General features: G+C 36.1%; 2 protein-coding genes across 3 annotated transcripts; both read left to right on the plus strand.

Moving 5' to 3' along the window:
* Positions 1 to 1,723: 1,723 nt before the first annotated feature.
* Positions 1,724 to 2,873, plus strand: LOC103982972 (protein SRC1-like). Of its 2 annotated transcripts, none has more exons than XM_065105906.1 (2): positions 1,724 to 2,146; positions 2,427 to 2,873. In XM_065105906.1, the coding sequence occupies exon 1, from the start codon at positions 1,783 to 1,785 to the stop codon at positions 2,119 to 2,121; it is 339 nt and encodes a 112-aa protein (XP_064961978.1). In that variant the 5' UTR covers positions 1,724 to 1,782; the 3' UTR covers positions 2,122 to 2,146; positions 2,427 to 2,873. The 2 variants fall into 2 exon arrangements, with proteins under 2 accessions (XP_064961978.1, XP_009398357.2); XM_009400082.3 differs by lacking the exon at positions 2,427 to 2,873 and adding an exon at positions 2,251 to 2,362.
* Positions 2,874 to 7,748: 4,875 nt separating this feature from the next.
* LOC103982971 (5-methyltetrahydropteroyltriglutamate--homocysteine methyltransferase 2) lies at positions 7,749 to 14,811 on the plus strand. Its single transcript, XM_009400081.3, has 14 exons — positions 7,749 to 7,856; positions 9,889 to 10,242; positions 10,333 to 10,420; positions 11,094 to 11,221; positions 11,313 to 11,504; positions 11,580 to 11,782; positions 11,865 to 12,028; positions 12,231 to 12,311; positions 12,388 to 12,554; positions 12,641 to 12,746; positions 12,934 to 13,184; positions 13,284 to 13,356; positions 13,979 to 14,107; positions 14,191 to 14,811. Exons 2-14 carry the CDS (start codon positions 9,893 to 9,895, stop codon positions 14,557 to 14,559), a joined length of 2,301 nt encoding a protein of 766 aa, XP_009398356.2. The 5' UTR covers positions 7,749 to 7,856; positions 9,889 to 9,892; the 3' UTR covers positions 14,560 to 14,811.
* Positions 14,812 to 15,618: the final 807 nt, after the last annotated feature.

Consider the following 15,618-nt stretch of genomic DNA (forward strand, 5'->3'; position numbering starts at 1 on the left):
TTTCTCGATTTAAAGTAAATGGATATAAGTTTGTAATTACGGTAATAGAATCATCAATCCAAATAATTCTAACTCAAATAACTAAGGGAGACTTGCGGTTCTAAAATCATCAGTTTTGATGAAATTAGGACCAAAATGAATTTAGATATTAATAAACTTTTATTATTATTAAAAAAAAGATCGTTAATATCTATGTGAATGATTATTTGAAGTATTTATAAGATATAAATACTATGCTCCCAATATGTTACATTAGTAATCTCCAAGACGTATAAGTATGAAAGTAAATAATCAAGAGATGTCATCTTTTTTCTTTGTTTTAAACGTAAGATACTATACTTACCGTAAAAAGCTTATCTTTCGAGAATGAAGTTTATAGTTATCTTTCTTGTTATTAATAACAAGATTTTTTTTTTATTATTTTTATTATCATGAATGATAAAAAGAAGCTTCATTTTATCTATTTTCATTGGGTGTCATGTAACAGTGACATGTCAGATAATTAACCATCAGTATATCTCCTATCAATTATATAAGAGAAAAAGAATTGTAACGAACCCACCTATTTCAATTGAAAAAAAATAAAGTACTCTATCAAAATACTAATTTAGATTAATAAACTCTAGATCAAAGGTTTTAATTTAATAAACTCTATTTATATTTTATTTTATTTTATCGTTATTTGGTTTGAAACCGGAGCTCAATTCAAGATTCAATTTCCAGAAATCGAAACCTAATCGTATAATTTCGGTTCTTCACAGCGATCGAAAAGGTCATCCCAAGGGTCAAATTGATGAGAATATAATGTCATAATAAATTATTGTGTAAGAGAAAAAGAATAGTGATAGCCCGATGTCCACGTCGATTCAGCTCACCGACATTACAATCGTTGTGTGTTGGCATGGAGCAATCGATTGGATTGGATTGGATTGGATGCCACGATGAATTATTGGCTCCGAAAATAAAATCGGGATGAGCAAAAGTCCTCATCCATTCCCCGTCGTCTTAAACCCATCAAAATCCCCAACTTGCGTTGCCGACAGGCAAGAGATGACCGTTTCTTACCCGGTACCGATCACCGCTTTCATACACCTGTTCGCCTCGCAGACGGAATCAACAGCGGGGCCCGCGGATGAACCCATCATCATCCAATAAAGAAGCAATTAAAGGATGCGGGTAGCTACGTTGATGGAGAAGAAAGAGTTTTTAATAAATGAAATAGTTGACTGAGCCTTGTTACTTTCGTCGTCTACCAGGGTTAGGAAACGGACAGATCGGCAGATTACTGTGGGCTCCACGCATGTTTAATTAATATTCGCACGGGTAAGCGAACGGGTCGATGGACGCAAATCGACTTAAAAACCTCTCTGGTATGTTCGATGAAAGCGTTCCACCGACCTGCGGCCATCCCGATGTCCAGGCCACGTGGCACCAAGGTCGGTCGATTTCACGTGAACCCGACGCCAGGAACTCCGCGTCGACTCCGAGGGGATGAAAACACGATCGAAGGGACACAGACCAACAGGAGAAAGCCGCGTGGGATGCCTTTCAACTAGATCGTTATTCACGTGGCAACTATTTTCAGTGGTTATTACGTGTCTGCTGTTTGAAAAGGTACACCAGATTTACATTTCTTCGTATCTAGGCAATTCCGTCACTGTAAGCTTCGGTGGAGGAGCCCTGTCCGAAGACTTCTTTGCGTCGATAAATAGGGACTCGTCACGGTTTCCATTTTCCATCGGTAGGAAGTAGCATCAGAGCAAGCAAAGAGACGAAAAAGGAATGGCAGGAATCATTCACAAGATCGAGGAGAAGCTTCATATCGGAGGAGAGCACAAGCAGGAGGAGCATAAGGAGGAAGGGCACCACAAGGAGGAGGAGAAGCACCACACGGAGGAAGGACACCACAAGGAGGAGGAGAAGCACCACAAGGAGGAAGAGCACCACAAGGAGGAAGAACATCACAAGGAGGGAGGAGGAGGAATAGTGGAGAAGATCAAGGAAAAGATCCATGGCGGAGAGGAACACGGGGAGAAGAAGAAGGAGAAGAAGAAGAAGAAGGAGAAGAAGCACGGTGAGGAGCACCATGGCGACAGCAGCAGCAGCAGCGACAGCGACTAGATCAGACCTTTGACACCTTGCTATGGTAAGTAAGATAGTTGTGAGCTCTTGCGATTCACGATGTTATGATGATCCTTTGTGAGATGATCATTTCCTGGTCATCATGTTTTATCCTCCACTTCTCTGCAGGATATATAAGATGGAAGTGGGTTTGGGAGTGGAACTACTTTGCTTTGCTGCTTGATCCTTTCTTGTAATAATAATGAATCTAATATGAAATAAAGCATCTAATTGCTTACTATTTTTCTTGATGTGTTTCTGCTGGGACACTTGGAATCAATTCACTATTGAACACATCTAATCAGGAAGAAAAGTTGTCGCCAATGGTCCGATGGACACCACTCCATAGGTTGTTTCTTCAAACAAAAGAATATATCATGGAGATTGCTACCTGTCATTTACATCGACGACAAATCTAAGAAAGAAGCTGATGTGTCTTGCTTGTGAAGAAGACAATTTTGGGTCATGATGTAAGCATGTTATAGCCAATCTCCAGCAACACCACCTGAAAGCAGGCACTCGAAACGAAAATTAGCTTTCATGGTTGGTGTCAACTTCTGCAAGAGGAATCCTCTCTTGGATCTTTAGCAGAGCCGGAAAAATCATATCTTTACCCACTTGTTGAACAGATTCAGTGGCTTTTTTCCTGGCCAGATTCAGTGAACAATTGTGGCCAGCAGATGTTTCTTATTAGCTTGTGTAATAAGATTCCCGTAAGATTTTGCTTTTGAATGACTCTATTGTTTATGCAAGTCTTAGATCTGCCCTTCAATATGTACCTACTTTCTTCCCCACATTCTTAGAACACTACTGGTTGCTGCAAAAGAACCTGCTGCATCAGCTTGTGTTCAGTTTTCAGCTGCTTACCATAAACCAACAACAATGTGGAAAAGCTTGCTTGGGTGTTTTGTGTTCATGCCAAATGATCTCGGACCACCAGAAGTCTGAAAACTTAAGATGATTCTGCTCCCAGCATTTGTAATGCGAAATCTCAACTTAAAGTTGTCATTTATCAGTTTTATTTATTTCATATTATTAATTTTTATATTTTATGTTTCTTTTAATAGTCTAGTATTATTAGTTAGTAAATAAAGACCTTTTAAGTATAGTTGTACCATCGCTTAATCCCTGCTAGGGACGGTACAATTGCTCAGACTCATAGTATCATCGCCTGACATAGTCTCGAAGACTGTGCCACGATGGTGAGACTCCTTGAGGTATTGTTTGGACTTCTTATTGGACCCAACACAGTGATTATATGGCCTAGTTTGCCCATAATTGGATTGGATTGGTACTAATTACGATTCCTAAAATATATTCTAAGTTAAATTAAGTCCGTAAGTCTATTCTTTCAACGAGCTTTTCTTTAAATAATGAAGTTGTAGGATTTAAAATATGTTTGGGAGAAGCGTATGATGAATTTGATTTTCGATGGTTACTTATTTATATGTAATAAGTTATGCATGGTATCCTTATAAGAAAAAAATATTTGAAAAGCAATTGATGAGTTTGATTTTCATATCCATGAAGGTTACTTATTTATAGGTAATAAGTTATGCATTCCAAGCATATCCTAATGAGAAAAAATTATTTGAGATTTACATAGAAGAGGTTTCGGACAAAACAAAACAATAGCTAGCATGGAGAAAAATTACTTTTGATCATAATTAAAATGGGATATTGGTTATTTTATAATAAAATATTTGACTTATCAAACGAGTCAATCACAAAACACTGGTTTTTGTATTGGGATTACAAAAAATTCAGAGGAGAGTTGATTTTGTATTTGGATTTTGTATTTGTGGTTATTGAAAGACTTCGTATATGATACATATTGTTAGGCTATTCTTTTAAGAAGTTACATGACTACATAAGGTACCAAAATCAATCACTTTTTTTATAGAGATTCTAAATTTCTATTCCATTTTTGGTTGATCTCGTGGAAAAGATTTGATATTAGTTTGAAGTTTAGCACCAGACATCTACAAACTGATGGTCAGACGGAGGTAACTAATAGAACTTATTTATAGGTAATAGGTTATGCATTCGAAGGATATCCTTATGAGAAAAAATTATTCGAGAAACATTTGATGAATTTGATTTTCATATACATGATAGTTACTTATTTATCGGTAATAAGTTATGCATTCCAAGGGTATCCTTATGAGAAAAAAATATTCAAAATTTATATGAAAGAGGAATGAACGAACATTTCGGACAAAACAAAACAATAGCCAGCATCGAGGAAATATACTTTTGGCCACAATTAAAAAGGGATATTGGCTATTTTGTAATAAAATATTCGACTTATCCACTGGTTTATATATGCCATTACCAGTTCTAGAAGACATTTGGGAGGATTTATCATTGGAGTTTATATTGGGATTACCAAGAACTCATAGGGGAGTTGATTTTGTATTTGTGGTCGTGGATTGATTCTCCAAAATAATTCATTTCAAACTACGTCGAAGGACTTCAAATATGATACATATTATCGGGCTATTCTTTTAAGAAGTTGTGTGACTACATAAGGTACCCAAATCAATCACTTAATAGAGATTCTAAATTTCTATCCCATTTTTGGTTGATCTTGTGGAAAAAATTTGATGCCAGTTTGAAGTTTAGCAACACTAGACATCCACAAACTGATGGTTGAGATAACTAATAGAACTTTGGGAAACTTGATTCGATACATTTATAGTGACAAATTAAGACAATAAGATTTCACACTCTTACAAGCTGAATTTACCTATAACAAAGTATCACCATTCTATATTTTTAAAAGAAAGTATCTAAGCATGCTCTAGATTTAGTTTACCTACCAAAAGCTCATGGAACAAGTGTAGCAAACAGCAACATAACAAAGCAAATACAATCAACCCAAGCTGAAGTGAAAAGAAAACTGTAAACTATTAATGCTAGGTACAAGGAGCACAAAAGAGATAAGGTATTCAAGGAAGGAGATATAGTTACGATGTACTTGTAAAAAGAGATATTTTTTATAGATACTTATAATAAATTAAAGCTGAAGAAGTAGGATCCTTATCTATGTGATTGAGAGATCTCAAATACCTTCCATGTTATAGACTTGTATAACAATTTCCCAAGTGAGAATCTATTATATCTAGATATAAACTCGAGCAAGTTCTCGGAATGAATTAATATGAAATAAGCAGAAGAAAACTATTCTTTAAGGAGCCTAAAATTATCACTTATCAATTTTATGTTTTATATTTCTTTCAATAGTCCCACATTATTAATTTTATATTTTATATTTCTTTAAATGGTCCCACATTATTAATTAACTAATTTTCAAGACCTAAAACTAATATAAATAAAGATATCCTCTAAACGTGTCAAATCTTTAAAAAAAAAATCTTTAAATATTATTAAAATTTCTCCATCATAAAGACTTAGATTTTACTCGACAGGTCGGTTGCTATATTATATATTATTTTTCTAATAGTAATTTCTTATTTTCATTGCCGCATCGTTACAGTTTCTGATTTGACAAGCATTTCCTTGTTCCCTAAACCAATAATGCTAGAAGTCATAGTAGAAGGTCCATTCACGATAAGCTCAGCTGCTTGCACTTGATCAGATGGTTCATTTCTGCATCCAATAAACATACACAAAGCTTATTTCTTTACCTCATGTACAACTCACAACCAAAAGCTTCCAAGCTATAATGCCTTGTTCCTTATGCTCCCTCGCACCTAATCTATTGTCGTTTGGAAGATGAGTAGAGGTTTTCTTCTCATGGACATCAAATTTGGTCCCATGAAGAAATTAAGGGTGCAACCATTGAGTGCTCAGATTGTCAAAGCACCCATCTAACTTGATTGAGATGTTCCTAAGAGTTCACCATGGATTACAGGTATTGTTTGACGATTTGTGATCCAAAGTCATATTGCTTTTGACACTCTTAAATCTTCCCTTACAGTGACTCAAAAAATGACTCTGATTAAGTATCTTCAAGGATCCCTGGAAATCTACCAGTGTTCTTTCGATGTGATAGAGTTAAGAGGAAGTAGTAGCTACATGTAGCAATCATGGTTGGTATACCTAAGCTAATTGAGATTGCCAATCTAAATGCAGTGACTAAGTCCATACTCCTCCGGATGAGTGGGGCTCTCTTAGCCAGGAACTTTCATACTTTCTGCTCACCAACTCAGCAGCTTTGGATCATCCAAAAAAACTTCTTTTTTGATGGATAAAAATTTCTACTTTGTGTAGGCTTCCCCAAGTAAAGGTTTTAATTTTTCAAAAAGAAGGTGGCATAGGTAATATTAGAAAAAATAAATTAAGTCGATTAATATATTTGACATTATGGGTCTAATTGATCCAAGATGTTGCCCATACCCTTCCTCTATCATCATCTTGCTTTTATATAGTCACTCTATTTTTTTTTTTGCCATCAGTTTTCCCTTTATCATTCCTTTTCATAATGATTTATTTTCTTTTTTGATTTTTTTTTGTCAGATAACCCAATAAATTTCAAATTATATATTTTGGTCATCAAATGTTATGATTTTTTTTGTAATAAAATAATATTTCACAACTATATTTTTGTTGAATGATTTAATCGATTTCTATAGAATTTTTATATTTATTTTTTTTATAAAAAATAAATATAACATTGGATGCTCAAATTATGTTTGAAATCTGAGTAGGAGTGACCCTGATCCAATTCATCATAGGAAATATAGAGAACAAAACAAAACGAATCATAATAAAAAAATTGAGAACCGATGGAATAAAGAGAATCATATTATTTCATAAAAAAATTATATTTTTTTATTTAATTTTCTAATTTTCTCCGCTTTCATTTTTATTTTGAAAACTATTATTCATTTATGATGTCATGCTGATGTCACGAATCGGTTCACCATCCGGTCCGGTTTCAGAGACGTGACCGTGAGAGTTACTGAGTATTGCATTAATTCTTCCACACCCAATTATAATCATTAACACCCAATCTAAAAGCCATTACGATCACAAGCACTCCATCTAAAATAAACCTTCCGCACCCAATCTAAAAGCATTAACATGGAATGCACCATCAGAAAAGAAAAGAAGAAAGAGAGCTTTGACATGCTTGTCCACCACCTACAACACTCCACCCATTAGTCATTGATAGGGCACTGTCGCACCAACCGCTTCACCTACTATAACCAACCATCTCATTAGTCAATAATATTTTATTGTTTATATGAAAGCCTCTATAATTCATATGAATCTTAGCACCGTATGGTTATGTATATGACTTCTTTCCTCTGTTTTCTTCAATTATAGTCCATTTTGCTCCACCAAACCCATAAACTAAAAGAAAAATAAGAATATATGATTGCCTTTTATGAATAAAAGGAAGAAAAGAAATGAGTATGAGTAGAATATATAATAAACAGATTTACTATCAGCATTAATAAATATACCTATAATACTTCATCAATCAAATCTAAGCATATTTAGGACTCAGTGCATAAAAATAACAAATCGAGGGGCTTATGTGAAAAATTAAAAGCGTGGAAAACGTTTTTTTGGTTAATTTTTTAATCATCACACATAAACACGAAACATATAAAGTGTTTTTTTGTTTTTGTTTTTTGGCCTTTTTGTTATCGGTGCCTCCCTCCATAAATACCGCTGCAGATCTCCACTCACCCTCGCGCTTCCCTTCCATCCATTCTCTCGCTTGCTGTTCTCTGGGACCGCTTCCTCCGCCGCTCGCCAGGGTGAGCTCTCCTCTCCCGCGACTCTCTCTTCTCCACTGGGGCTCTGTTAAGTCCCTTGTACTCCTTGCCCGTCCGCACGGGCTTCTTCTCGCGCTTCATTCGTCTTTCTTAACTCATAGAGAGCTCCTTTCTGGGTTAGATCCGATCTAGAGCTGTTTCGTCTTCCTTTTCTCGAGTTTATATCGGTCAGTGTGCCTCTCTGTTGCTTGATGCTGGATTTATGGCGTCATTATTTGGATTCTTGACCTTTTTTTTTTTGCTTAGTGGACTGCTTTTATCGAAACCTGTCCTGGATCCTCGATGCGCTTTGGATCTGTTTTGTTTGGTTGTGAATCTTGATTATAATGATGTACTTTTTGTTAGATCTGGGTTTGCCCGTGTGATGCTTGTCGTTTTGGTTCCGAGCCGATTCGGAAAGCTCTTGATCTTACTTTTTAGTGAATGTTAGATGTCAGATCCGCAGCTTTTATATTCATTTGGCTTTCTGATGAGTAAGATGAGTAGATCTGGTGCTTTTGGCGTAAAATATGGAACTTTTTCCCCCAATTCATGTCCCATTACTTCAGAGTGGTGATTTCCTATAGATCTGAAGTTGCTTTAGTTTTGTTTCTGATATCTAGATCTGCATTCACGGTTTATTGTTCTCATTATCTGACTGGCCTATCTGTTTTGCACTGTTTTCACTGAGTACATTGCTTGCTTACGACTATCTACTGACAAATTTTGTTTCTTTTCCATCTTTAATTTACTTGCTTGAAGAAATTGTTAAGAGTTTAAAATATAAGTTGGGTTCTGTCCTTAATCTTTTAGGATAAGTGGTAATGAACTCATCATCTTATCATAGTATCAGAGAAGGTCTTGAGTTTGAACTCCGTTATCTGCGCAAAGATCATTAGTGTTCCACGAGCAATAAAGGGGGATGCTAAGAGTTCGAACCTAAGCTGGGCTCTTTGGCTTAACCAGTATCTTGCACTTGGGTTCATATGTCAAGCTCATTGATCTTTCATTGGGCATGCATGTGTGGACTGATGTTAGAGTTTAAATATAAGTTGGGCCATTGCTTGCACCGTTAGCTCCCACTTTCATCCAAGCCTGTTAACTTTTCAGTCGTCTGCATGTTAGTGGCTGTTAGAGTTTATTACAACTTCATCTCTTTCCACTCAGATTAAGATTTTAGGATAAGTGGCAACTTGACTCATCATTTTATAACTCTTATTATGAGGAGTAAAATGGCCTATCATTACCTTTTTGTAGCTTTTTTCTTTGTGGTTTTCATGTCTCTGTTACTTTCAGAGCTTGAATGTCTAAATGGCCTACCACTATTCTCCTGTAGCATTTTTCCTTGTGGTTTTGTCTCTCTATTACTTTTGAGTTTCAATTTTTGTGACTCATTGTTCTAAATGTCCTGATCATTTTTCGATCTCTAAAATTTATTTATATTTTTATGTTATATATGACTGCAAATAACCTTTCTTTTGAATTTTCTACCAAGCAATGAATTCTTTAATTATTTATTTTTGCCAACTTTTTGCATGAGAAAATGACTTCATATGTAATAGGGTATCCAATCCTATGATTTGGACAATTTTGTATGGTTTACAATCCTAGAAATTTGCACCATTTGCATATATTGGTACTTAGTGGTCCATTAGTCAAAGATGGTGCCTTTACCCTTCTTTCTGAAGGACAATTTTTATGCAGATTTAAGTAATTTTCTTTGAGTTTTCACTTATTTCCTGCACATGAAGTCACAACAGGTTCTCTTGCCTAATATGTAGAGAGTTTCATTCATAAATATTTACATGTACAGAAATTTGGTTATCCAGCTGTCATCCATGGAAAATGAGATGTAGCTAAACATTTATTTAGGTTTTTTTGGGAATATAGATCAAGAAAAAAAATGCTACTATGTTTTTCCTTGAATTTAATTGATCCAATATTGCTGTTGTACTCTTTGTTGTTGTTATTTGCCTTAAATGAATGAATTTGATTCTTTATCATTAATTATATTTTCTTCTCTGTGTGTATTTAGAAAGATGGCTTCTCACATTGTTGGATATCCTCGCATGGGGCCTAAGAGAGAACTCAAATTTGCATTGGAGTCCTTTTGGGATGGAAAGAGCACCGCTGATGATTTGCAAAAGGTTGCAACTGATCTCAGGCATTCGATATGGAAGCAGATGGCTGATGCTGGGATTAAATATATTCCTAGCAATACTTTCTCTTACTATGATCAAGTGCTTGATACCACCGCAATGCTCGGTGCTGTTCCAGAGAGGTACAACTTCACTGGTGGAGAGATTGGGTTTGATATCTATTTCTCTATGGCCAGGGGAAATGCCTCTGTCCCTGCTATGGAGATGACCAAGTGGTTTGACACTAACTAGTAAGCATCTCAAGCTTCCCAGCATCTAAAATTTATAGTAATTTGATTTTTTTTTTTTTGCTGACAATCTAACATATTCTCTTAATTTAGTCACTTCATTGTTCCTGAGTTGGGTCCAAACACAAAGTTCTCCTACTCTTCTCACAAGCCAGTGTCTGAGTACAAGGAAGCAAAAGCTGTATGTAACTGGATTCTTTTTCTTTCTTTACTTATTTTGTCAATTTCTATGCTTGTGTTTGTGGATTTTATCTATTTTGGCATTGCATATTTCTACTGAAATTAACAAGGTTTGCCATGTTTCACCTTCGTTTTAGTTGTTAGGTGAAATTGAAATTGACATTTTGGTTCTTATCAGATCCAATTTCTGTAGTGTTTAATCCAGAAATTATGTGAGGATGTGAGACTTTCCATGATTCTCTATTGCCGCTTACTCATTGCTATCATTATTTATCATATCATTGGAAAAACAAACAAACATATGTAAAAAAGGATGGTGGTGTTATGCCTTCCAATAGCCTGGCGTACCTTGCTGAATCAATTAACATAAAGTGATTCATTAATGTGGATGTGTAATTTATCACACTGTTTTGTGGTTATATTAATTTCTCAGTATTGTCTTATGCGCTTATATGCATAAAAGGCTTTTAGTCTTTCTTCTATGTTGCATGAACTAGTTCAAATGTCAAGGTGCAAATGTTTCCATGTTCATCCAACAACTCCTAGTCCCTGTGATTATAGTAGTTGGGTGATTGGAGATAGTTATTTGTAACTTCAAAATTTTAGTGTCTAGTTGTATACTCTGGATGCAGTTTAAGCGGTAGCTAAGCTTGTTATATATCCCATTCATGCAGCTTGGAATTGAGACGGTTCCGGTGCTTATTGGTCCTGTGACTTATGTGTTGCTCTCAAAGCCTGCTAAAGGTGTTGAGAAATCATTTTCTCCTCTTTCACTTCTTGGAAGTATTCTGCCGATTTACAAGTATGGATCCATAATATGCTTCTAAGCCACTTGTTTGATTTTTTTCCTTATTTATTCTTTAGTTGTATATTTATAACATCACCATAAACAGGGAAGTTATTGCTGAGCTGAAGGCAGCTGGTGCTTCATGGATTCAGTTTGATGAACCAACCCTTGTAATGGATCTCGAGTCTCACCAATTGGAAGCATTTACAAAGGCCTATACAGAACTGGAATCTTCATTGTCTGGCTTGAATGTGCTTGCAGAGACTTATTTCGCAGATGTCCCTCCAGAAGCATACAAGTTAGTTTGTTCTTTTTTTTTGTTAATTTACCATATTGCATAATTATTGCAGTTCATCATTCTTTGCTTTTTCAGGACCATCACTGCCTTGAAGAGCATCTCAGGCTTTGGATTTGATCTCGTACGTGGCACCAAGACACTTGACTTGGTCAAAAGTGCAGGCTTCCCTGCTGGCAAGTATCTTTTTGCTGGAGTTGTGGATGGAAGAAACATCTGGGCAAATGATCTTGCATCCTCTATCAGTACACTTGAGACTCTTGAGGCCATTGTTGGAAAAGGTATATATTATTTATTTCTTCTATTTCTTTCCAGCTAGAGTTATTCTGAGTTGCTCCTGATGGCATATGCTGGTGTCTGTAGACAAGCTTGTTGTCTCGACGTCATGCTCACTCATGCACACTGCTGTTGACCTTGTCAATGAAACAAAGTTGGATAGTGAGATTAAGTCATGGCTCGCTTTTGCCGCACAGAAAGTGGTTGAAGTTAATGCGCTGGCTAAAGCATTGGCTGGCCAGAAAGATGAGGTACTTATAAATGCCAATTGTTCCAACTGTCTTCTTTTCACAGCTTATAGAGCCATAACAATTTCCTGACTTGCATAATCAACTCCTTCGCTAAATCCCTTGTCACAACTTTGGATGTTAGATGAGACATTAGTTGAAGCCTTTGTGCATGACAGAGCCATTTAGGTTTTTACATGGTCTGGCTGTTGGTTTGTGTATGCAGGCTTTCTTCTCAGCAAATGCTGCCGCTCAAGCTTCAAGAAAGTCATCTCCTAGGGTGACCAATGAAGAAGTTCAAAAGGCTGTGAGTATTATATATTTTAGGTTATTTATGGTTTCTTAGAATGGTTTAACATTTTAATGGTGGCATTGCCTTGCAGGCTGCTGCTTTGAAGGGTTCCGACCATCGCAGAGCTACAAATGTTAGTGCCAGACTGGATGCACAACAGAAGAAGTTGAACCTACCAATTCTTCCTACGACCACAATTGGTTCATTCCCACAGACAATGGATCTTCGAAGAGTCCGACGTGAATACAAGGCAAATAAGTAGGTGTTCTCTGATATATTTCCAGTTTTGTTGCAATCTCTGGCTCCTGTATTATTCTTGTATTCATCATCATGTATATTTGCAGAATTTCTGAGGAGGAGTATGTGAAGGCCATCAAAGAGGAAATCAGCAAAGTTGTCAAGCTCCAAGAAGAACTTGACATCGATGTCCTGGTCCATGGAGAGCCCGAGGTGAGCGTGTAGGGAACATTAGCTAGTTAAGAAGATATGAAGATGTCCTAGAGCAGCATTTAAAGATGACTGAAATTACTGCACAATATAGACTTGTAGTATCGGTTCTCTTAATCAAGAACACAATTTTCTAGTTTTTAAGATCTGGTTCATTGCTAAGCAAAATCTTGCTTCTTTTTACTACCAGAGAAACGACATGGTTGAATACTTTGGGGAGCAGTTATCAGGCTTTGCTTTCACCGTCAATGGTTGGGTGCAATCTTATGGGTCTCGTTGTGTTAAGCCTCCCATCATTTATGGTGATGTCAGTCGTCCCAAGGCCATGACTGTTTTCTGGTCTAAGATGGCTCAGAGTATGACTGCTCGACCAATGAAGGGAATGTTGACCGGCCCTGTAACAATTCTTAATTGGTCATTTGTCAGGAATGACCAACCAAGGTGAGCAGGATTGTTTGCTAGAGATATGCTTGAAATTTTGGAGAAGATTGCCTATGTTCTGTTAATCAAAATCTCATAATATTTTGTGCTTGCCACCAGGTTTGAGACATGCTATCAGATTGCCCTTGCTATCAAGAAAGAAGTCGAGGATTTGGAAGCTGCTGGTATTCAGGTAAGTGTTTAATTTCTTGACAGATTTTCTTGAAATTATGGTTTTGAACTTTTGCATTAAGGGGTTTTAATAGAGAAAAGATTGGAAGATAGATGTTTCTGGGCCAAAACTTGAATTTGACTGGACTTGGTAAAACACAATAATTATTTTGTCTGGTTTTAGTTGTTTTATGAAATTATCAAGTCAATTTGTTTGATCATAGCCATCCGATACAAGTTTAAATAGTTGATAATCTGTGTAAACAACTCCATCTCTCTTCAGCATTTCCATGCCTCGAGTGACAATCGATATAAATTCCCTCTAGTCCTGCATGGTTATTTACCATCCATGTGTAACACATGCACACAAAAATCAAGTACTAATGTAAGGCGTTGATGAGTAAGAGACCCTTTCTTGGAGTTTAGGTGAAGATAAATTGGGCTTTGCTAACATTACTTGTTTCTGTCCTAAAAAAATATAGCTTCTATGTGCTTCATGATTCCTTTTTGTACCATATTTAATTTGCAAAAGAGAACACATAGCAGCAACTAATATTTACTCCCCATGACCTGTAATTCACAAACAATTACCTCACTTTTCCGCCTACCACAAAACTTATGGTTCTTCCGTTGCTAATCTGCAGGTTATCCAGATAGATGAAGCAGCTTTACGAGAAGGCCTTCCCCTTCGCAAGTCGGAGCAGGCTTTCTATTTGGATTGGGCTGTCCACTCCTTTAGGATCACCAACTGTGGTGTCCAAGACACAACTCAAGTATGCTTAGAGATTTGTTTTAATCTGAGATATCTTCATTTGGATGACTGGACCATCTTGTCTAACAACACTTTCTCGTACAGATTCACACCCACATGTGTTACTCCAACTTCAACGACATCATCCACTCCATCATCAACATGGATGCTGATGTCATTACGATTGAGAACTCGCGTTCTGATGAGAAGCTCCTCTCTGTATTCCGTGAGGGAGTGAAGTATGGTGCTGGCATTGGTCCGGGTGTGTATGACATCCACTCTCCAAGAATACCATCGACAGAAGAGATTGCTGACCGCATCAACAAGATGCTTGCTGTTCTTGAGACCAACATTCTCTGGGTTAACCCTGACTGTGGGCTCAAAACCCGCAAATACGCCGAAGTCAAGCCTGCTCTTACCAACATGGTTGCTGCAGCCAAGCTTCTTCGCACTCAACTCGCCAGCACCAAGTGAGACAACCAATGTTCCTAATCCAAAGAAGAATTTCTCTAATTTTTTTCTCAATAATTTTCGTCTACGGCGCCTGCGTTGATCCTGTTGTTGTCGAAATCAGGTTTATGTTCTATTAGTATTTCCATTTCTTGTCTATTTTTTTGAGAAATTTTGACGTTGTTGTCTTGTGGACTTCCCCGTGTTTGAAAGCCAGCAGGTATGTTAAGATTTACAACGAAATGAGATGGTGGCAGTTGTTATTCTTGTTTTTAATCTTAAGCTCAAGAACCTTTTGATTAATATGTCCCTGATTTCTTTTTCTTTTCTTTGATTACCTCAAGCAAAGCAAGCACAATTGAGTTGAACTTGCAATGATTGCTTAAATAGCTTAAAATTTTAGTATATTGGTTTATAAATAGTATCAAATATTTGGATCATTAATTGTCTACATATTTTTGTCTGTTAATAATTTCTTCCTGTTGGTATTGCCACAAAAATGCTATTAGGAAAAAAAGGGAAAGTAAACTTCAATCTCACAACATATTTCACATGTATTTTCAATAATACTATTCAAAGTTTGGTTTGCCTATTAATCATCATGTGCATTTATTTATTTATTTCACATTTCATTTCAATATAAAAAATATGATTAACAAAAAAATTGTGTAAAACAATTAGAAAATATTTTAATGTCAAATCACTTACAGATTCAAATGCAAGTATCTTACTCACATCTGGTTCCTAAGTTTTATCTATATAGACAGATCATTTGGACTGCATGATATCTGAGACTCATGCCAAGTGTTAGTAGAATGCAACAAACATGTCCTCGTGCCATCTTAACACATCTATTCGAACATATTTCCATAAAATTTTAACTTGTGTCAGAAAACACATTTTGATTTACGTTTATTTTTCTTTCATCTTAGTCACCCCAATAATTACTTGTGAGTCAATAAAGAAAATGTGAAGATGCATTTAAAATAAAAGCATAACAATAATAATAATGAGACAGTGTTGGCATAAAACTATAGTTATGATATTATTATACGAAAAATTTTAATGTCATAAACTAAAATC

The sequence above is a fragment of the Musa acuminata genome, chromosome BXJ2-4 (assembly GCF_036884655.1).
Source record: "Musa acuminata AAA Group cultivar baxijiao chromosome BXJ2-4, Cavendish_Baxijiao_AAA, whole genome shotgun sequence".
In the NCBI taxonomy this organism is placed as follows: Eukaryota; Viridiplantae; Streptophyta; class Magnoliopsida; order Zingiberales; family Musaceae; genus Musa; species Musa acuminata.

Bases quoted from the DNA above. Each gene is read 5' to 3' on its own strand.
- LOC103982971 (XM_009400081.3), top strand. From the start codon at position 9,893: ATGGCTTCTCACATTGTTGGATATCCTCGCATGGGGCCTAAGAGAGAA. The intron at 11,505-11,579 runs GTTAGTTTGTTC...TTGCTTTTTCAG, and splicing joins GTCCCTCCAGAAGCATACAA to GACCATCACTGCCTTGAAGA. The intron at 11,783-11,864 runs GTATATATTATT...TGGTGTCTGTAG, and splicing joins TGAGGCCATTGTTGGAAAAG to ACAAGCTTGTTGTCTCGACG.
- LOC103982972 (XM_065105906.1), top strand. From the start codon at position 1,783: ATGGCAGGAATCATTCACAAGATCGAGGAGAAGCTTCATATCGGAGGA.